The 16,071-nt window shown below is 51.1% G+C and overlaps 1 protein-coding gene across 3 annotated transcripts in view; it reads left to right on the top strand.

Annotated features, from left to right (window-relative positions):
* The window catches only part of LOC140386627 (collagen alpha-1(XXVI) chain-like), a 472,629-nt gene that overhangs the window by 370,785 nt on the left and 85,773 nt on the right, over positions 1–16,071 (top strand). For all 3 annotated transcript variants that reach the window (XM_072469109.1, XM_072469110.1, XM_072469111.1), the window contains one exon: positions 4,159–4,193. In XM_072469109.1, coding sequence (XP_072325210.1) covers positions 4,159–4,193 — 35 coding nt within the window. The remainder of the gene's footprint in view (positions 1–4,158; positions 4,194–16,071) is intronic.

Raw genomic sequence — 16,071 nt, forward strand, 5'->3', positions numbered from 1 at the left:
CTTCACAAAGTGGTAGAATCGAGTGACCCCCGGGTGGCAGAGGTCCTCGTGGAGGGCTTGGAGGTAGTCTACTTGTGTGTTGGCACATGTGCCGCGGGATAGGGCATCGGACGGCTCGTTCAGCTTTCCGGGACGATACAAGATCTCATAGTTATAGGTGGAGAGCTCGATCCTCCACCTCAAGATCTTGTCGTTCTTGATTTTGCCCCGCTGTGCATTATCGAACATAAAGGCTACCGACCGTTGGTCAGTGAGGAGAGTGAATCTCCTGCCGGCCAGGTAATGCCTCCAATGTCGCACAGCTTGCACTATGGCTTGGGCTTCCTTTTCCACTGAGTGGCGGATTTCTGAGGCGTGGAGGGTATGGGAGAAAAAGGCCACGGGTCTGCCCGCTTGGTTGAGCGTGGCCGCCAGAGCTACATCGGATGCGTCACTCTCGACTTGGAGGGGAGGGACTCGTCGATTGCGTGCATCGTGGCCTTTGCGATATCTGCTTTGATGCGGCTGAAGGCCTGGCGGGCCTCTGTCGACAGGGGGAAGGTAGTGGACTGAATTAACGGGCGGGCCTTGTCTGCGTATTGGGGAACCCACTAGGCGTAATACGAGAAGAAGCCCAGGCAGCATTTCAGGGCTTTGGAGCAGTGGGGGAGTGGAAATTCCATAAGGGGGCGTATGCGTTCGGGGTCGGGGCCTATCACTCCATTACGCACTACGTATCCCAGGATAGCCAGACGGTTGGTGCTAAAAACGCATTTTTCCTCATTATAGGTGAGGTTCAGGGCATTAGTGGTCTGGAGGAATTTGCGGAGGTTGGCGTTGTGGTCCTGCTGGTCATGGCCGCAGATGGCTACATTGTCGAGGAATGGGAACGTGGCCCGCAAACTGTGCTGGTCAACCATTCGGTCCATCTCCCGTTGGAAGACCGAGACTCCGTTCGTGACGCCAAATGGGACCCTTAAAAAGTGGTAGAGCCGCCCGTCTGCCTCGAACGCCATGTACTTGTGGTCACTCGGGCGGATGGGAAGCTGGTGGTATGCGGACTTAAGGTCCACGGTGGAAAAGACATTGTACTGTGCAATCCGATTGACCATGTCGGACATGCGGGGGAGAGGGTACGCATCTAGCTGCGTGTACCTATTGATGATTTGACTATAGTCTACGACCATCCTCTGCTTCTCCCCGGTCTTTACAACTACCACCTGGGCTCTCCAGGGACTATTGCTGGCCCGGATTAAGCCTTCCTTCAGCAGCCGCTGAACTTCAGACCGGATAAACGTTCGATCCTGGGCGCTGTAACGTCTGCTCCTCGTGGCGACGGGTTTGCAATCCAGGGTGAGGTTCGCAAACAAGGAAGGCGGTTCAACCTTGAGGGTCGCGAGGCTGCAGATAGTGAGTGGGGGTATAGGGCCGCCGAATTGGAACATTAGGCTCTGGAGGTTACATTGGAAATCTAACCCTCGGAGAGTGGGAGCGCAGAGGTGGGGAGGGACATAAAGCCGATAATTCTTAAACTCCCTCCCTTGCACTGTTAGGTTCGCGATGCAGAACCCTTTGATCTCTATGGAATGGGATCCCGCTGCCAGGAAAATCTTTTGGGTGCTCGGACGAATGGAAAGAAAACAGCGTCTTACTGTATCCGGATGGATAAAACTTTCCGTGCTCCCAGAGTCGATCAGACATGGCGTCTCGTGTCCGTTGACCAGCACCGTTGTTGTTGCCGTTTGGAGCGTCCAGGGCCGCGACTGGTCCAGGGTCACCAAAGCCAATCGTGGTTGTTGCATCGGGGTGTTCTCTTCAGACCCCGTGGAGCCGTCCATGCTGGGGCTCTTGGCTATCAGCCAAGATGGTGGCATCCATGGATCGCACGCGGTCGGGGGCAGTTGCATGTTCCTTCCCTGCACAAAAGCATCCCTGATTAGGAGTTCCGTATGTTCGTTTGCGCTCACCAACGGGCAGTTGCAGTTCCTTCCCAATATCAGCAGTGCGCTGTAGAACTCGTCCAGCGATTCTCCGGGGATTTGCCGTCTCATCGCGAGTTGGTGGCGTGCGTAGACATGGTTTACGGGCCGAATGTAGACCCCTTTCAGCATGGTGAGCACCGTCGGGAAATCCTCCGCGTCTTCGATGAGCGTGTAGATCTCCGGGCTCGCCCTGGAATGCAGGACCTGCATTTTCTGCTCTTCTGTGATCCGGCCGGGGGCCGTTCGGAGGTATCCCTCGAAGCACGCTAGCCAGTGTTTAAATACGGCCGCTGAGTTTGCTGCATGGGGGCTGATTCGCAGACACTCCGGGGCGATCCGGAGCTCATAGTCTTTTTAAGTCTGCTTAATAAATTGTGGCACAACCAATTACTCACGAGTCGAGAAGTGATGAAGTCAATCGAGGCTTTATTAAGCAAGACTTGTTCCCCAGCAGCTCATTTACAGAATGCGGCTGCTGGGAGAACCCGGGCTCTTATACTCCGCCTTACTGGGTGGAGCCAGCAGGTGGCAGATCCAATCAGGACCCAGTGTCTGTCTACCAATAGCCTCTCGGCATTACAGGTACCGAACTACCCCTAATACACACCACCACATGAGCTACATCAATTCCTGCTCGGCAGGGGTATCGCCTCCAGCAGAACCCCCGGGGAAATGGACAGGTTGAAAGGGAGAATGGGACGGTATGGAGGGCCAGCTGGCCCTGCGGTCCAGAAATCTCCCGGCCTCCTGCTGGCAAGAGGTCCTCCCTGATGCACTGCATTCCATTCACTCATTACTCTGCACTGCTACTAACAGTATACCACATGAACATCTTTTTGCCTTCCCCAGGAAGTCCACATCCGGGGTATCGCTCCCAACTTGGCTCACAACTCCGGGAACCGTGCTTCTCCGTAAACATGTGCGGCTCCACAAGGCGGATCCGTTGGTAGATAGGGTGCACCTGCTCCACGCAAACCCACAGTACGCCTACGTGGCATTCCCCGATGGCCGCCAGGATACTGTCTCCCTCAGGGATCCAGCAGGTACCACCCCCGTCGCTCCCGGCGCCACCGTCCCCTCCCCCGCCGCCCCCATCACCCCCCCCCTAGGACTGTCCATCCTCCCCCCTGCCCACCCCCGTTGATAAAGAGGATTTTGGCATGCTCCCGGAGTCAACTTCGACCACGACAGCACCAACATCACCGGCTCCACTTTGTCGATCCCAAAGGACCATCAAGGCGCCGGACCGGCTGAACCTCTAACCGGCCCGCCGGATGACCAGAGACATTTTTTTACTACTCTGTAAATATTAAAAATTGCTAATTGTATATAGTTATCCACCACCTCCGCTGGACTCAATTTTAACAGGGGGTGAATGTGGTAAACCACTGTGTTCTGATATTAGAGGTTGTACGGTAGAACCTGCATTACAGGTTCACCTGGGCCCCTGCATGCTAGCTCCGCCCAGGAACCGGGTTATAAATATGCGTGGCCTTCAGCTCGCAGCCATTTCGTCAGCTGCTGTGGGAGGCCACACATCTGATACTAATAAAGCCTCAGTTTGGATTCAACTTCGTCTCCAGTCAAATTGATCGTGCCTCACTAGGCCCCAGTGCTTCTCAGGGAGCAAACACGAAAGATGAGGCTGACCAATTGAAGCCACCGACCCTGGCCTTTCCAGCCGGTCGTCCTCCATCACGAGGTACACATTAAACTCACTGATTTCAGCCCTTACCCGATCCACTCTCAATGTATAAATGACACCCATCCTGATCTCATTCAGCAGGGAAGTATCATCCGGTTGAAAAGAGCTTAATTTCTGGGTGAGTTTCAATCCCAGTGAAGCTCGCCCTGCTGAAGGATTGCAAACGGTCACAGTCAGTTGGCCTTTGCTCTGGTTTGACATTGAGTAACCATTGGCAACAATCCCTGAAATAGCTGCAGTTACATTCGAGGCTGTCTGTTGTGGAATAGTCACTAAATAGAAACTTTTGCCATGGTGATGCAGAACATTCTAGGTTAAAGTAGCAATTGAGGTGCAAAGCTAATAAGTACATCAGTCACAATCGAAAACGAACAGAGCAATTTCAGTTGCAGCAGAGTAATGAGTAAATCAATGAACAAACACTGTTCTGAGACTGTTGTTTTCTCAATACCAATGGTAAAGAATGTTTTGTTGTTAATTGTCTCTATCTAGGGCCTCCTGGACCTACTGGACCTCCCGGATCTAAAGTGAGTCATTCTCTAATATGTTGTTCACTCACTTCAATAGTTCTCATATGATGTGTAAAACCATTAAATTAAGGCTGCTATTTTATTGCAAAAATTTGCAACAATCTCTGACACATTGCAGAGTGAGATCCCATCCAGTCACAGCTTCAGGCCTACATAGTGATGGTTCACTAAGTATTCTCCTTTCATCTAACAATTGAGGACATTTGTTCCTGCTGCTCCTGCACTCCTCCCACACTGAGAACAGGCCAGATTTCAATTTACGCCCATCTAATTAGCAGAGCTGGTTACTTTGGACTGCTCTAGTAAATAGCTGGCAGGGACACAGCGGGCTGAATGGACTCCCTCTTGCACTGTAAATGTCTCCGGCTCTACACCCTTAAGAGCAGAAGAGCTGGGAGCAGGATTAGGCAATTCAGCCCCTCAGACCCGCTCCGCCATTTAATACGATCATGGCTGATCTCATCTCGTCCTTAACTCCACTTTTCATCAGTTCTCCATAACTCTTCAACCCTTTACTAATTAAAAACCTGTTAATCTTCTCAAATTTACTCAATGTCGCTGCATCTGCCACACTTTGGAAAAGTGAATTGCACAGATTCACATACCTTTGAGAGAATTAACTCTCTTCATCTCAGTTACTATCTCCTCTCGTTCTAGATTGCCCCACAAGAGGAAGCATCCACTCTACGTCTACATTGTCAACACCTTTTACCATCACAGAATCATAGAATTCCTACAGTGCAGAAGGAGGCCATTCGGCCCATCGAGTCTGCGCTGACCGTTCGAAAGAGCACCATACCAAGGCCCAATCCCCACTCTAGCCCTGTATCCTCACCCAACTACTGGACACTAAGGGCAATTTAGCATGCCCAATCCACCTAACCTGCACATCTTTAGAGTGTGGGAGGAAATCGGAGCACCCGGACGAAACCCACGCAGTCACAGGGAGAAAGTGCAGACTCCACACAGATAGTCACCCGAGGTCGGTTTCGAACCCGGGTCCCTGGCGCTGTGAGGCAGCAATGCTAACCACTGTGCTACCGTGCCGCCCCTTGCAACTTTTATACCTCAATTCGAGCGACTCTCTATCTTCGAAACGTGAGAGTCTAAACACTCTTCGTAAGACAAACGCCTCATCTCTGCAATCAATCTAGTGAACCTCCTCTGAACTGCCGCCAATGCCTCCTCAGACAAGGGGACAAAACTGTACACAGTACTCCGGGTGCAGTCTCATCCTTGGTGTAGTCTCTACTGTGGGGTTTCTTCACATGAGCTTCCGGAGGAAGCTGGGGAGAAATGTGAGGTGGAGGGGTTGGTGGTGACTGGAGGAAAACCCGCTGCTATGTCTTCACATTCCCCACTGGATCCGTGGCTACTGCAGAAGCAACCCATGATGGCACAGTGGTTATCACTGCTGCCTCACAGCTCCAGGGACCCGGGTTCAATTCCGGTCTCGGGTGACTGTCTGGGTGAAGTTTGCACTTTGTGTGAAGACTGCATGGGTTTCCTCCGGGCGCTCTGGGTTCCTCCCATAGAACATAGAACATAGAACGATACAGTGCAGTACAGGCCCTTCGGCCCACGATGTTGCACCGACATGGGAAGTCAAAAAACAAAAGCCATCTACCTACACTGTGCCATTATCATCCATATGCTTATCCAACAAACGTTTAAATGCCCTCAATGTTGGCGAGTTCACTACTGTTGCAGGTAGGACATTCCACGGCCTCACCACTCTTTGCGTAAAGAACCTACCTCTGACCTCTGTCCTATATCTATTACCCTTCAGTTTAAGGCTATGTCCCCTCGTGCTAGCCATTTCCATCCGCGGGAGAAGGCTCTCCTGTCCACCCTATCTAACCCCCTGATCATTTTGTATGCCTCTATTAAGTCTCCTCTTAACCTTCTTCTCTCTAACGAAAACAACCTCAAGTCCATCAGCCTTTCCTCATAAGATTTTCCCTCCATACCAGGCAACACCCTGGTAAATCTCCTCTGCTCCGCTCCAAAGCTTCCACGTCCTTCCTATAATGCGGTGACCAGAACTGTACGCAATACTCCAAATGCGGCCGTACCAGAGTTTTGTACAGCTGCAACATGACCTCATGACTCCGGAACTCAATCCCTCTACCAATAAAGGCCAACACTCCATAGGCCTTCTTCACAACCCTATCAACCTGGGTGGCAACTTTCAGGGATCTATGTACATGGACACCGAGATCTCTCTGCTCATCCACACTTCCAAGAACTTTACCTTAGCCAAATATTCCGCATTCCTGTTATTCCTTCCAAAGTGAATCACCTCACACTTCTCTACATTAAACTCCATTTGCCACCTCTCAGCCCAGCTCTGCAGCTTATCTATGTCCCTCTGTAACCTGCTACATCATTCCGCACTGTCGACAACACCACCGACTTTAGTGTAGTCTACAAATTTACTCACCCACCCTTCTGACCCTCTAGGTCATTGATAAAAATGACAAACAGCAACGGCCCCAGAACAGATCCTTGTGGTACGCCACTTGTAACTGAACTCCATTCTGAACATTTCCCATCAACCACCACCCTCTGTCTTCTTTCAGCTAGTCAATTTCTGATCCACATCTCTAAATCACCCTCAATCCCCAGCCTCCGTATTTTCTGCAATAGCCTACCGTGGGGAACCTTATCAAACGCTTTACTGAAATCCATATACACCACATCAACTGCTCTACCCTCGTCTACCTGTTTAGTCACCTTCTCAAAGAACTCGATAAGGTTTGTGAGGCATGACCTACCCTTCACAAAGCCATGCTGACTATCCCTAATCATATTATTCCTATCTAGATGATTATAAATCTTGTCTCTTATAATCCCCTCCAAGACTTTACCCACAACAGACGTGAGGCTCACCGGTCTATAGTTGCCGGGGTTGTCTCTACTCCCCTTCTTGAACAAAGGGACCACATTTGCTATCCTCCAGTCCTCTGGCACTATTCCTGTAGCCAATGATGACATAAAAATCAAAGTCAAAGGCCCAGCAACCTCTTCCCTGGCCTCCCAGAGAATCCTAGGATAAATCCCATCAGGCCCCGGGGACTTATCTATTTTCAGCCTGTCCAGAATTGCCAACACCTCTTCCCTTCGTACCTCAATGCCATCTATTCTAATAGCCTGGGTCTCAGCATTCTCCTCCACAACATTATCTTTTTCCTGAGTGAATACTGACGAAAAATATTCATTTAGTATCTCGCCTATCTCTTCAGACTCCACACACAACTTCCCATCCCTGTCCTTGACTGGCCCTACTCTTACCCTAGTCATTCTTTTATTCCTGACATACCTATAGAAAGCTTTTGGGTTTTCCTTGATCCTACCTGCCAAATACTTCTCATGTCCCCTCCTTGCTCGTCTTAGCTCTCTCTTTAGATCCTTCCTCGCTACCTTGTAACTATCAAGTGCCCCAACCGAAACTTCACTCCTCATCTTCACATAGGCCTCCTTCTTCCTCTTAACAAGAGATTCCACTTCTTTGGTAAACCACGGTTCCCTCGCTCGACGCCTTCCTCCCTGCCTGACCGGTACGTACTTATCAAGAACACGCAGTAGCTGATCCTTAAACAAGCTCCACATATCCAGTGTGCCCAACACTTGCAGCCTACCTCTCCAACCTATCCCCCCCAAGTCATGTCTAATGGCATCATAATTGCCCTTCCCCCATCTATAACTCTTGCCCTGCGGGGTATACTTATCCCTTTCCATCACTAACGTAAACATCACCGAATTGTGGTCACTGTCCCCAAAGTGCTCACCTACCTCCAAATCTAGCACCTGGCCTGGTTCATTACCCAAAACCAAATCCAATGTGGCCTCTCCTCTTGTTGGCCTGTGTCAGGAAACCCTCCTGCACACATTGTACAAAAAACGACCCATCTAATGTACTCGAACTATATCTTTTCCAGTCATTATTTGGAAAGTTAAAGTCTCCCATAATAACTACCCTGTTACTTTCGCTCTTATCCAGAATCATCTTCGCCATCCTTTCCTCTCCATCCCTAGAACTATTTGGAGGCCTATAGAAAACTCCCAACAGGGTGACCTCTCCTTTCCTGTTTCTAACCTCAGCCCATACTACCTCGGAAGAAGAGTCCCCATCTAGCATCCTCTCCGCCACCGTAATACTGTTTTTGACTAGCAGCGCCACACCTCCCCCTCTTTTGCCTCCTTCTCTGAGCTTACTAAAACACCTAAACCCCAGAACCTGCAACAACCATTCCTGTCCATGCTCTATCCATGTCTCCGAAATGGCCACAACATCGAAGTCCCAGGTACCAACCCATGCTGCCAGTTCGCCTATCTTATTTCGTATACTCCTGGCATTGAAGTAGACACACTTCAAACCACCTACCTGAACACTGGCCCCCTCCTGCGAAGTCAATTCTGTGCTCCTGACCTCTATACTCTCAATCTCTCGTACCCTAAAACTACAATCCAGGTTCCCATGCCCCTGCTGTGTTAGTTTAAACCCCCCCCAAAGAGCACTAACAAATGTCCCCCCCCCAGGATATTTGTACCCCTCAGGTTCAGATGTAGACCATCCTGCCTGTAGAGGTCCCATCTTCCCCAGAAAGAGCCCCAGTTATCCAGAAATCTGAATCCCTCCCGCCTGCACCATCCCTGTAGTCCAAAGATGTGCAGGTTAGATGGATTGGCCATGATAAATTGCCCCTTCGTGTCCAAAAGGTTACTGGGTTACAAGAATAGGGTGGGAGCATGGGTTTAAGTAGGGTGCTCTTTCCAAGGCCCAGTGCAGCTTCGATGGGCTGAATGGCCTCCTTCTGCACTGTAAATTCTATGATTCTATGATTCTAACCCTGAGCACACAACTATGGGAAGCTTCCAGAAACCCTGTGACAATGCAGTGGATGCAAAGATTTGACACCTGCCTGCCTTCCCAATACACCAAGGAGATGATTGGTCACGCATCATGGCCAGTCAGCAGAACCTGATCATCAAGTCTGAACGAGTAGGAATTATATGTTGCTATAAAAGGAATAACTGGGTGGACTGAATGCAAATACTTAATGGCCAGAGGTCTTCGGTCATTAGGATTCTCTTTTCCCGCTGGCAACACGCTCCGACCTGTGGGTTTCCCAGCGGCATGGACTGGTTTCAATGGGAATCCCTTTGACAAGCGGCAGAAAGACAGAATCCCGCTGCCAGCGATCAGCGCGCCACCGAGGAACACATGGGTGAAGGACCGGAGAATCCCACCCAACATATCAATGTTGTGTCAACTTGGTTCAGTGAGTCATCTTCTCACCTTGTACTCCAAAATCAGGCTTTACACCCCTGCTGCAGCTGATCAGACAGATACTGCTGCTCAGTATCCAGGAAGTGTTGCATTGTTAGAGTTGTCACTTTCTGTGTGGGATGTTATAAGCTGTGGCTAAGCTGAAAGTACTCTCACCTCTGAATCAGGAGTTCAAAGTTCAAGCTCCATGCCAGGACCTGAGCACAAAAATTCAGGCCAAAACTCCAGTGAGGTAGAGAGGGAATGTCACAAGTGCCCTCTCAGGTGAGTGTAAAAGATCCTCTGTCAATAATTTGAAGACAATCAGAGGAAAGATCCTTGGATCTTGGCAATATTTATTTACCCAATTCCTTCCTTTTCATTTTCCTTTTTTCTTCCCTTCCACTTCCCAGCCAAGCAATGAGTGATTTCAAAAATAATTTACTGAATGTGAAATGTAGGGAGGTGATCAAATACTGTTCTTTCTGACTGATCACTGACCAACCAACTGTTGGAATGAGGGCATGAAGGACTTATCACAAAATGTCACGGAAATATATTCTGAAAAAGAAGCTTCATTCATACAGCGGTTTATCACAAGCTCAGTGTCATGGTATTCAAGTGAACATCACAGCACATACACACATACATACATACATAATGATAGACAGAGCAACGGACCAATTAGCACACACAACACGACAGCCAATCACAGACAAGAGCATACACAGTGCAAAACAAGAAACACAACACTTCCCGGGCAGTCCATCGGGAGACGGCACAGGGCAAGGCCCTCAAAGCGAGACACTCACACAGTCACCACGTGCTGAGTACCAAGTTTGTTATATAAATAGTTTAAAGGAATAAAACTGTGTTGTACCAATCGCAACCGTGTTGGTTCGTCTGTATCTCAGAGCACCCAACACTTCATGGTACCAGAAGTGAATCAAAACCTACCTACAAATCTGCCATCCTGCGCCATGGACACCGTCAACACACTGCAGCCGTTGCAAGTCGCTGGGAACCTTGGCATAAATTGGATGCTGTTCAAGGAGCGCTTCGAACTCTTTATGCAAGCCAACGAAAAACAGGGCGCCTCGGACAAAAGGAAGATCGCCATCCTCCTCACCACCGCAGGTCAGCATGCCATCCATGTATACAACTCCCTGGTGTTCGCGGAAGGCGGGGACAAATCTAAATATGACACGGTCCTCCTCAAGCTCGACCAACACTTCAACGTTGAGGTCAACGAGAGCTTTGAGAGGTATGTCTTCTAGCAGCACCTGCAAGGTAAGGATGAGCTCTTTCATTCCTTCCTGACGCACCTCCGCATACTCGCGCAGTCCTGCGGTTATGACACCACCTCAGAGTCCATGATCAGGGACCAGATCGTTTTTGGGGTTGCCTCCGGCAGCCTACGCCAGCAGCAATAAAAGGCCTGACCTTAGCATCTGCAGTTGAAGCCTGTGTCCTGCACGAGAACGCGACTAGCCGCTATGCCCAATTTCCAGTGACCGAATCGGTGCGGAGGGGGTCCTACGCGACCGGATCGGCGAGCCAGGTGCCCCACGAGGCCGAACGGGTCCAGGCGATCGAGTTTCTCCCGGCCCGCGGCCTGGACGAGGGCGGCCGTTTCGCGCGCTTTTCGAGGCCTCCCGCGCTTGTGCACGCCAAAACCTGCGGCAACACTGAGGGACACGATGCGCAGGCGCGCTCGATGCAAGACCGAACTGCGCTTGTGCAGTGGCGTCACGAACGCCATGACGTCACGACGTGCGGCAACTGTGGAGCTGCACATTTAAGGGCAATGTCCCGCAAAAACCCGACAATGCCTACGCTGTGGCAAGGTGGGCCACTACGCTGCTTACTGTCGAGCGGCTCAACCTGTTGATCTTCCGCATCTCCTCGCAGGAACGTGCGGACCATTCTGCCTCCACATTACGACATCCAAACCGATGACACAGATGACCAAGACGCCTTCCGGGTTGCGGTCATTGATGGGAACCGGGTCAATCAATCAATCCGGGCGATGAATGGTGTGCCAGCCTGACTGTCAACCGATCGCCGATCACTTTCCGCCTGGACACTGGCACCTCCGCCAACTTCATAGCATGGTCCGCTTTCTACGCCATGAAGGTCAGACCACCAATCCGGCTGTCCCGGTGCAGGATGGTTGACTACAATGCGAACGTTATCCCGGCTATGGGATCCTGCCAGCTCCAGGTGACACACAACACACACACGGCCACACACTCGTTCGAGTTAGTCGGCTCATCGAAGGACTCCCTGCTAGGCGCACAGGCATGCAAGGCTCTCCACCTCGTGCAACGAGTCCACTCTCTCTCTCTCCAGACGGCACGTCTGACTTCCCGGATGCAGAGTTCAACGCACAGCTCCAATCGCTCCTCGCCCACAACCAGGAGGCATTCGAGGGCATGGGAACACTGCCATACACCTACCGAATTCATCTCAAACCGGACGCCATCCCGGTCATTCAAGCACCTCGCAGGGTTCCTGCGCCACTTAAAGACCACCTCAAGCAGCAGCTGCAGGACCTCCAGGACCAAGGGGTCCTATCCAGGGTCACGGTGCCCACGCCATGGGTCAGCTCCATGGTGTGTGTCAAGAAGCCCTCTGGCGAGCTCCGCATCTGTATTGATCCTAAAGACCTCAATAATAATATCATGAGGGAACATTATCCCATACCCAAACGGGAGGAGATCACCAGTGAAATGGCCCAGGCGAAAACATTTACGAAGTTGGATGCTTCTAAGGGGTTTTGGCAGATCCAACTCGATCCCTCCAGCCGAAAGCTATGCACCTTCAACACCCCTTTCGGTAGGTTCTGCTACAACCGGATGCCATTTGGCATCATCTCGGCATCCGAGGACTTCTATAGAATCATGGAGCAGATGATGGAAGGCATCGAAGGGGTGCGCGTATATGTGGACGACGTCATCATCTGGTCCACCACACCACAGGAGCACATATATCGTCTCCAACGCGTTTTTGCCCGCATACGGGAAAACGGCCTGCGCCTTAACCGAGCCAAGTGCTCCTTTGGCCAGACCGAGTTGAAGTTCCTGGCGGACCATATCTCCCGGCCAGGGGTCCGTCCGGATGCCGACAAGGTGAGCGCCAACACAGCCATGCCGCAGCCGGCCGATAAGAAAGCAGTGCTACGCTTCCTTGGCATGGTCAACTTCCTGGGGAAGTTCATTCCCAACCTTGCCTCCCGCACGACGGCTCTTTTCAATCTGCGCCACCTCGTCAAAAAGTCCACGGAGTTCCAGTGGCAACACACACACCAGCTGGAATGGGAGGAGCTCAAACTCAAACTCACCACTGCGCCGGTATTGGCGTTCTTTGACACATCTCGTGCCACCAAAATCTCGACTGATGCCAGCCCAGTCCGGCATTGGGGCAGTGCTCCTGCAGCGGGATGACACTGCGTCATGGGCCCCAGTGGCCTATGCATCGCGAGCCATGACCCCCACAGAGCAGCGCTACGCGCAGATTGAAAAGGAGTGCCTGGGCTTGCTAACTGGTTTCGACAAGTTCCATGATTATGTATATGGTCTTCCCCGGTTCACTGTCGAAACTGACCACCGCCCCCTGGTCAGCATAATAAACAAGGACCTGAGCGAGATGACCCCTCGCCTCCAGCGCATCCTACTTAAACTCAGGAGGTACGACTTCCAACTGGTCTACACCCCAGGGAAGGAACTCATCGTTGCGGATGCCCTATCCAGAGCAGTGAGCATGCCGCCAGATTCGGAGGGGTTCGTATGTCAGGTCGAGGCACAGGTGGCTTTCACATCGGCAAATCTGCCAGCTGACAACTCCAGTCTGGCCCGTATTCGCCGAGAGACTGCGGCCGACCCCCTTCTACAGTGTGTGATGCGCCACATGACGGGAGGGTGGCTCAAAGGGCAGTGCCCGCAGTTCTACAATGTCCGAGACGACCTGGCCGTCATTGTTGGTGTCCTTCTGAAGCTGGACCTGATTGTGATTCTGCACAGCATGCACAAGCTGGTTCTCGACCAACTACACGAAGGCCACTTGGGGGTCGAGAAGTGCAGACGGAGGGCCCGAGAGGCGGTATACTGGCCGGGCATCAGTGACGATATTGCCAACATGGTGCTCAACTGTACAACCTGCCAAATGTTTCAGCCGGCGCAACCTCCTGAAACGCTTCTGCCCCATGAGCTGGTGACGTCCCCCTGGGCGAAGGTGGGTGTGGACCTGTTTCACGCGCTCGGCAGGGACTATGTCATCACAGTTGACTACTTCTCCAACTACCCAGAAGTCATACGCCTGCCATATTTGACGTTGTCTGCTGTCATCAGGGCCTGCAAAGACACCTTTGCTCGCCACGGCATTCCGATGACTCACATGTCGGACAATGGGCCCTGTTTCGCCAGCCAGGGATGGTCATTGTTTGCTGCCTCGTATGGCTTCACACACGTGGCGTCTAGCCCTCTGCACCCCCAGTCCAACGGAAAGGCGGAGAAGGGCGTTCACATTGCCAAGCGGCTCCTCTGCAAGGCTGCTGCTGCCGGGTCGGACTTCTGCCTCGCCCTGCTGGCCTATCGCTCGGCCCCACTAGCCACTGGTCTCTCACCAGCACAGCTGCTGATGGGTCGCACCCTCAGGACCACTGTGCCTTCCATCCTGGCACCAACAATAGACCATGCTCCGGTACTGCATAGGATGCAACTGCAGCGCGGTCGCCAGAAGAGGTCATATGACACACGAGCAACTGATCTTCCCGTCCAGGCCCCTGGAGACGACGTCCGCATCCACCTACCAGGCCGAAGTTCTCCGACGCGTGGCTCCCCGCTCGTTCCTGGTACGCATGCCTAATGGATCCGTGCGTAGGCGCAATCGCCGGGCTCTTCGCCTACTTCCACGCTCGCAACGAGAACTTACACTGACGTCGTGTCCTCCTGTGGTTCCTGATAGCGACTTCGTGGAGCTGCCTGCGACCATGCCCCTTCCGTCGCCGCCCGTGGCCAGGCCCGCACCTCAGCCAGTGGTTCCTGACCCACCCTTGAGGCGGTCAACCCGAATTCGTCACCCACCTACTAAACTGGACTTATGAGACTGTTTACACGTTGAACTCGTGCAACCACTGTTTTAACATGTCTAGGTTCTTCTCGTTACAGGCATTTGTTTTATCGTTCCACATTTCCACGTTTTTTTTGTTATGGTACAACCTTGTTAGTATGTCACACCCGACATCGCCCCTTGTATAGAGTTAAGCCCCATGTACATGCTGTAAATATTACACACACACACATTTAGCTGCACTCAGTACACATTTCTATTTATAACCACGTAGGCACATAATCTTGTAAAAAAGGGGGATGTCATGATATTCAAGTGAACATCACAGCACATACATACATAATGATCGACAGAGCAACAGACCAATTAGCACACACAACACGACAGCCAATCACAGACAAGAGCATACACAGTACAAAACAAGAAACACGACACTTCCTGAGCAGTCCATCAGGAGACGGAACAGGGCAAGGACCTCAAAGCCAGACACTCACACAGTCACCACGTGCTGAGTACCAAGTTTGTTATATAAATAGTTTAAAGGAATAAAACTGTGTTGTACCAATCGCAACCGTGTTGGTTCGTCTGTATCTCAGAGCACCCAACACTTCACTCAGTACTTTGCATTACACTTGCGGTGCATTGTTCTTTGAAACAGTGACTTTGGTAAATGTGTTCTAAATACTGTACCTGTGGAAGGATATTACTAGAATGATACCTGGATTCCTCGGGTCTAATTACGAGAAGAGATTTCATAAACTAAGTTGTATTCACTGGAATTGAGAAGGGGTAGTTTGTTATTAAAGTGACTTTTAAATCTGAGCTGGATAGATTTTTGTAAATAAACAATGTGAAGGGACATGAGCCAAAAGCAAGTAAATGGAGTCAGCTCACAGATCAGCCATGATCTCGTTGAACAGCATACCAAGCTCGAGGGGTTAAATGGCCTTCCTATGTTCCCACAGCATCTGATTCACAAACATAATCACAAGTGGGATGCATGTCCAATTAATAACTTTGTTTGAGAGAAGAGTGTTGTCCAGAATTAAAAGGAGAACTTCCTTGCTTCAAATTATGCCATGGGGTCATCGACACCCACATAAGCCTGCAGATGGAGCTTTGGTTTAAAGTTTGACCTGAAAGAAGATGTCTCCAACAGTACAGCACATCCTCCCTACTGCACTGAGTATTGACCTGGAGCTACAGTGTATAGCAAGACTTTAGCCCACAGTGTACTGATGTAGATCAAGCATGCTGCTGATTGAGGTGTAGAGGGATCCAGATGTCCAAGTCCACGAATTGCAAAAGACCAGTACAAGTTGAGCATCCCTTATCTGAAATACTTGCGGCTGAATGTGTCTTGGATTTCAGAATTTTTCGAATTTCGGAATATAATGCACGTGTGTGGCACGTGTTGGAAGCTGCACGTGTGTGGCGCGTGTTGGGAACTGCGCATGTGCGCCACATTGGGAACTGTGCATTGCCCAGGACCTTGTGGGATTTCCCACTCGTGACATCAGGTCGGCGGTCAAG

Source organism: Scyliorhinus torazame, chromosome 12 (assembly GCF_047496885.1).
Source record: "Scyliorhinus torazame isolate Kashiwa2021f chromosome 12, sScyTor2.1, whole genome shotgun sequence".
NCBI classification, from domain to species: domain Eukaryota; kingdom Metazoa; phylum Chordata; class Chondrichthyes; order Carcharhiniformes; family Scyliorhinidae; genus Scyliorhinus; species Scyliorhinus torazame.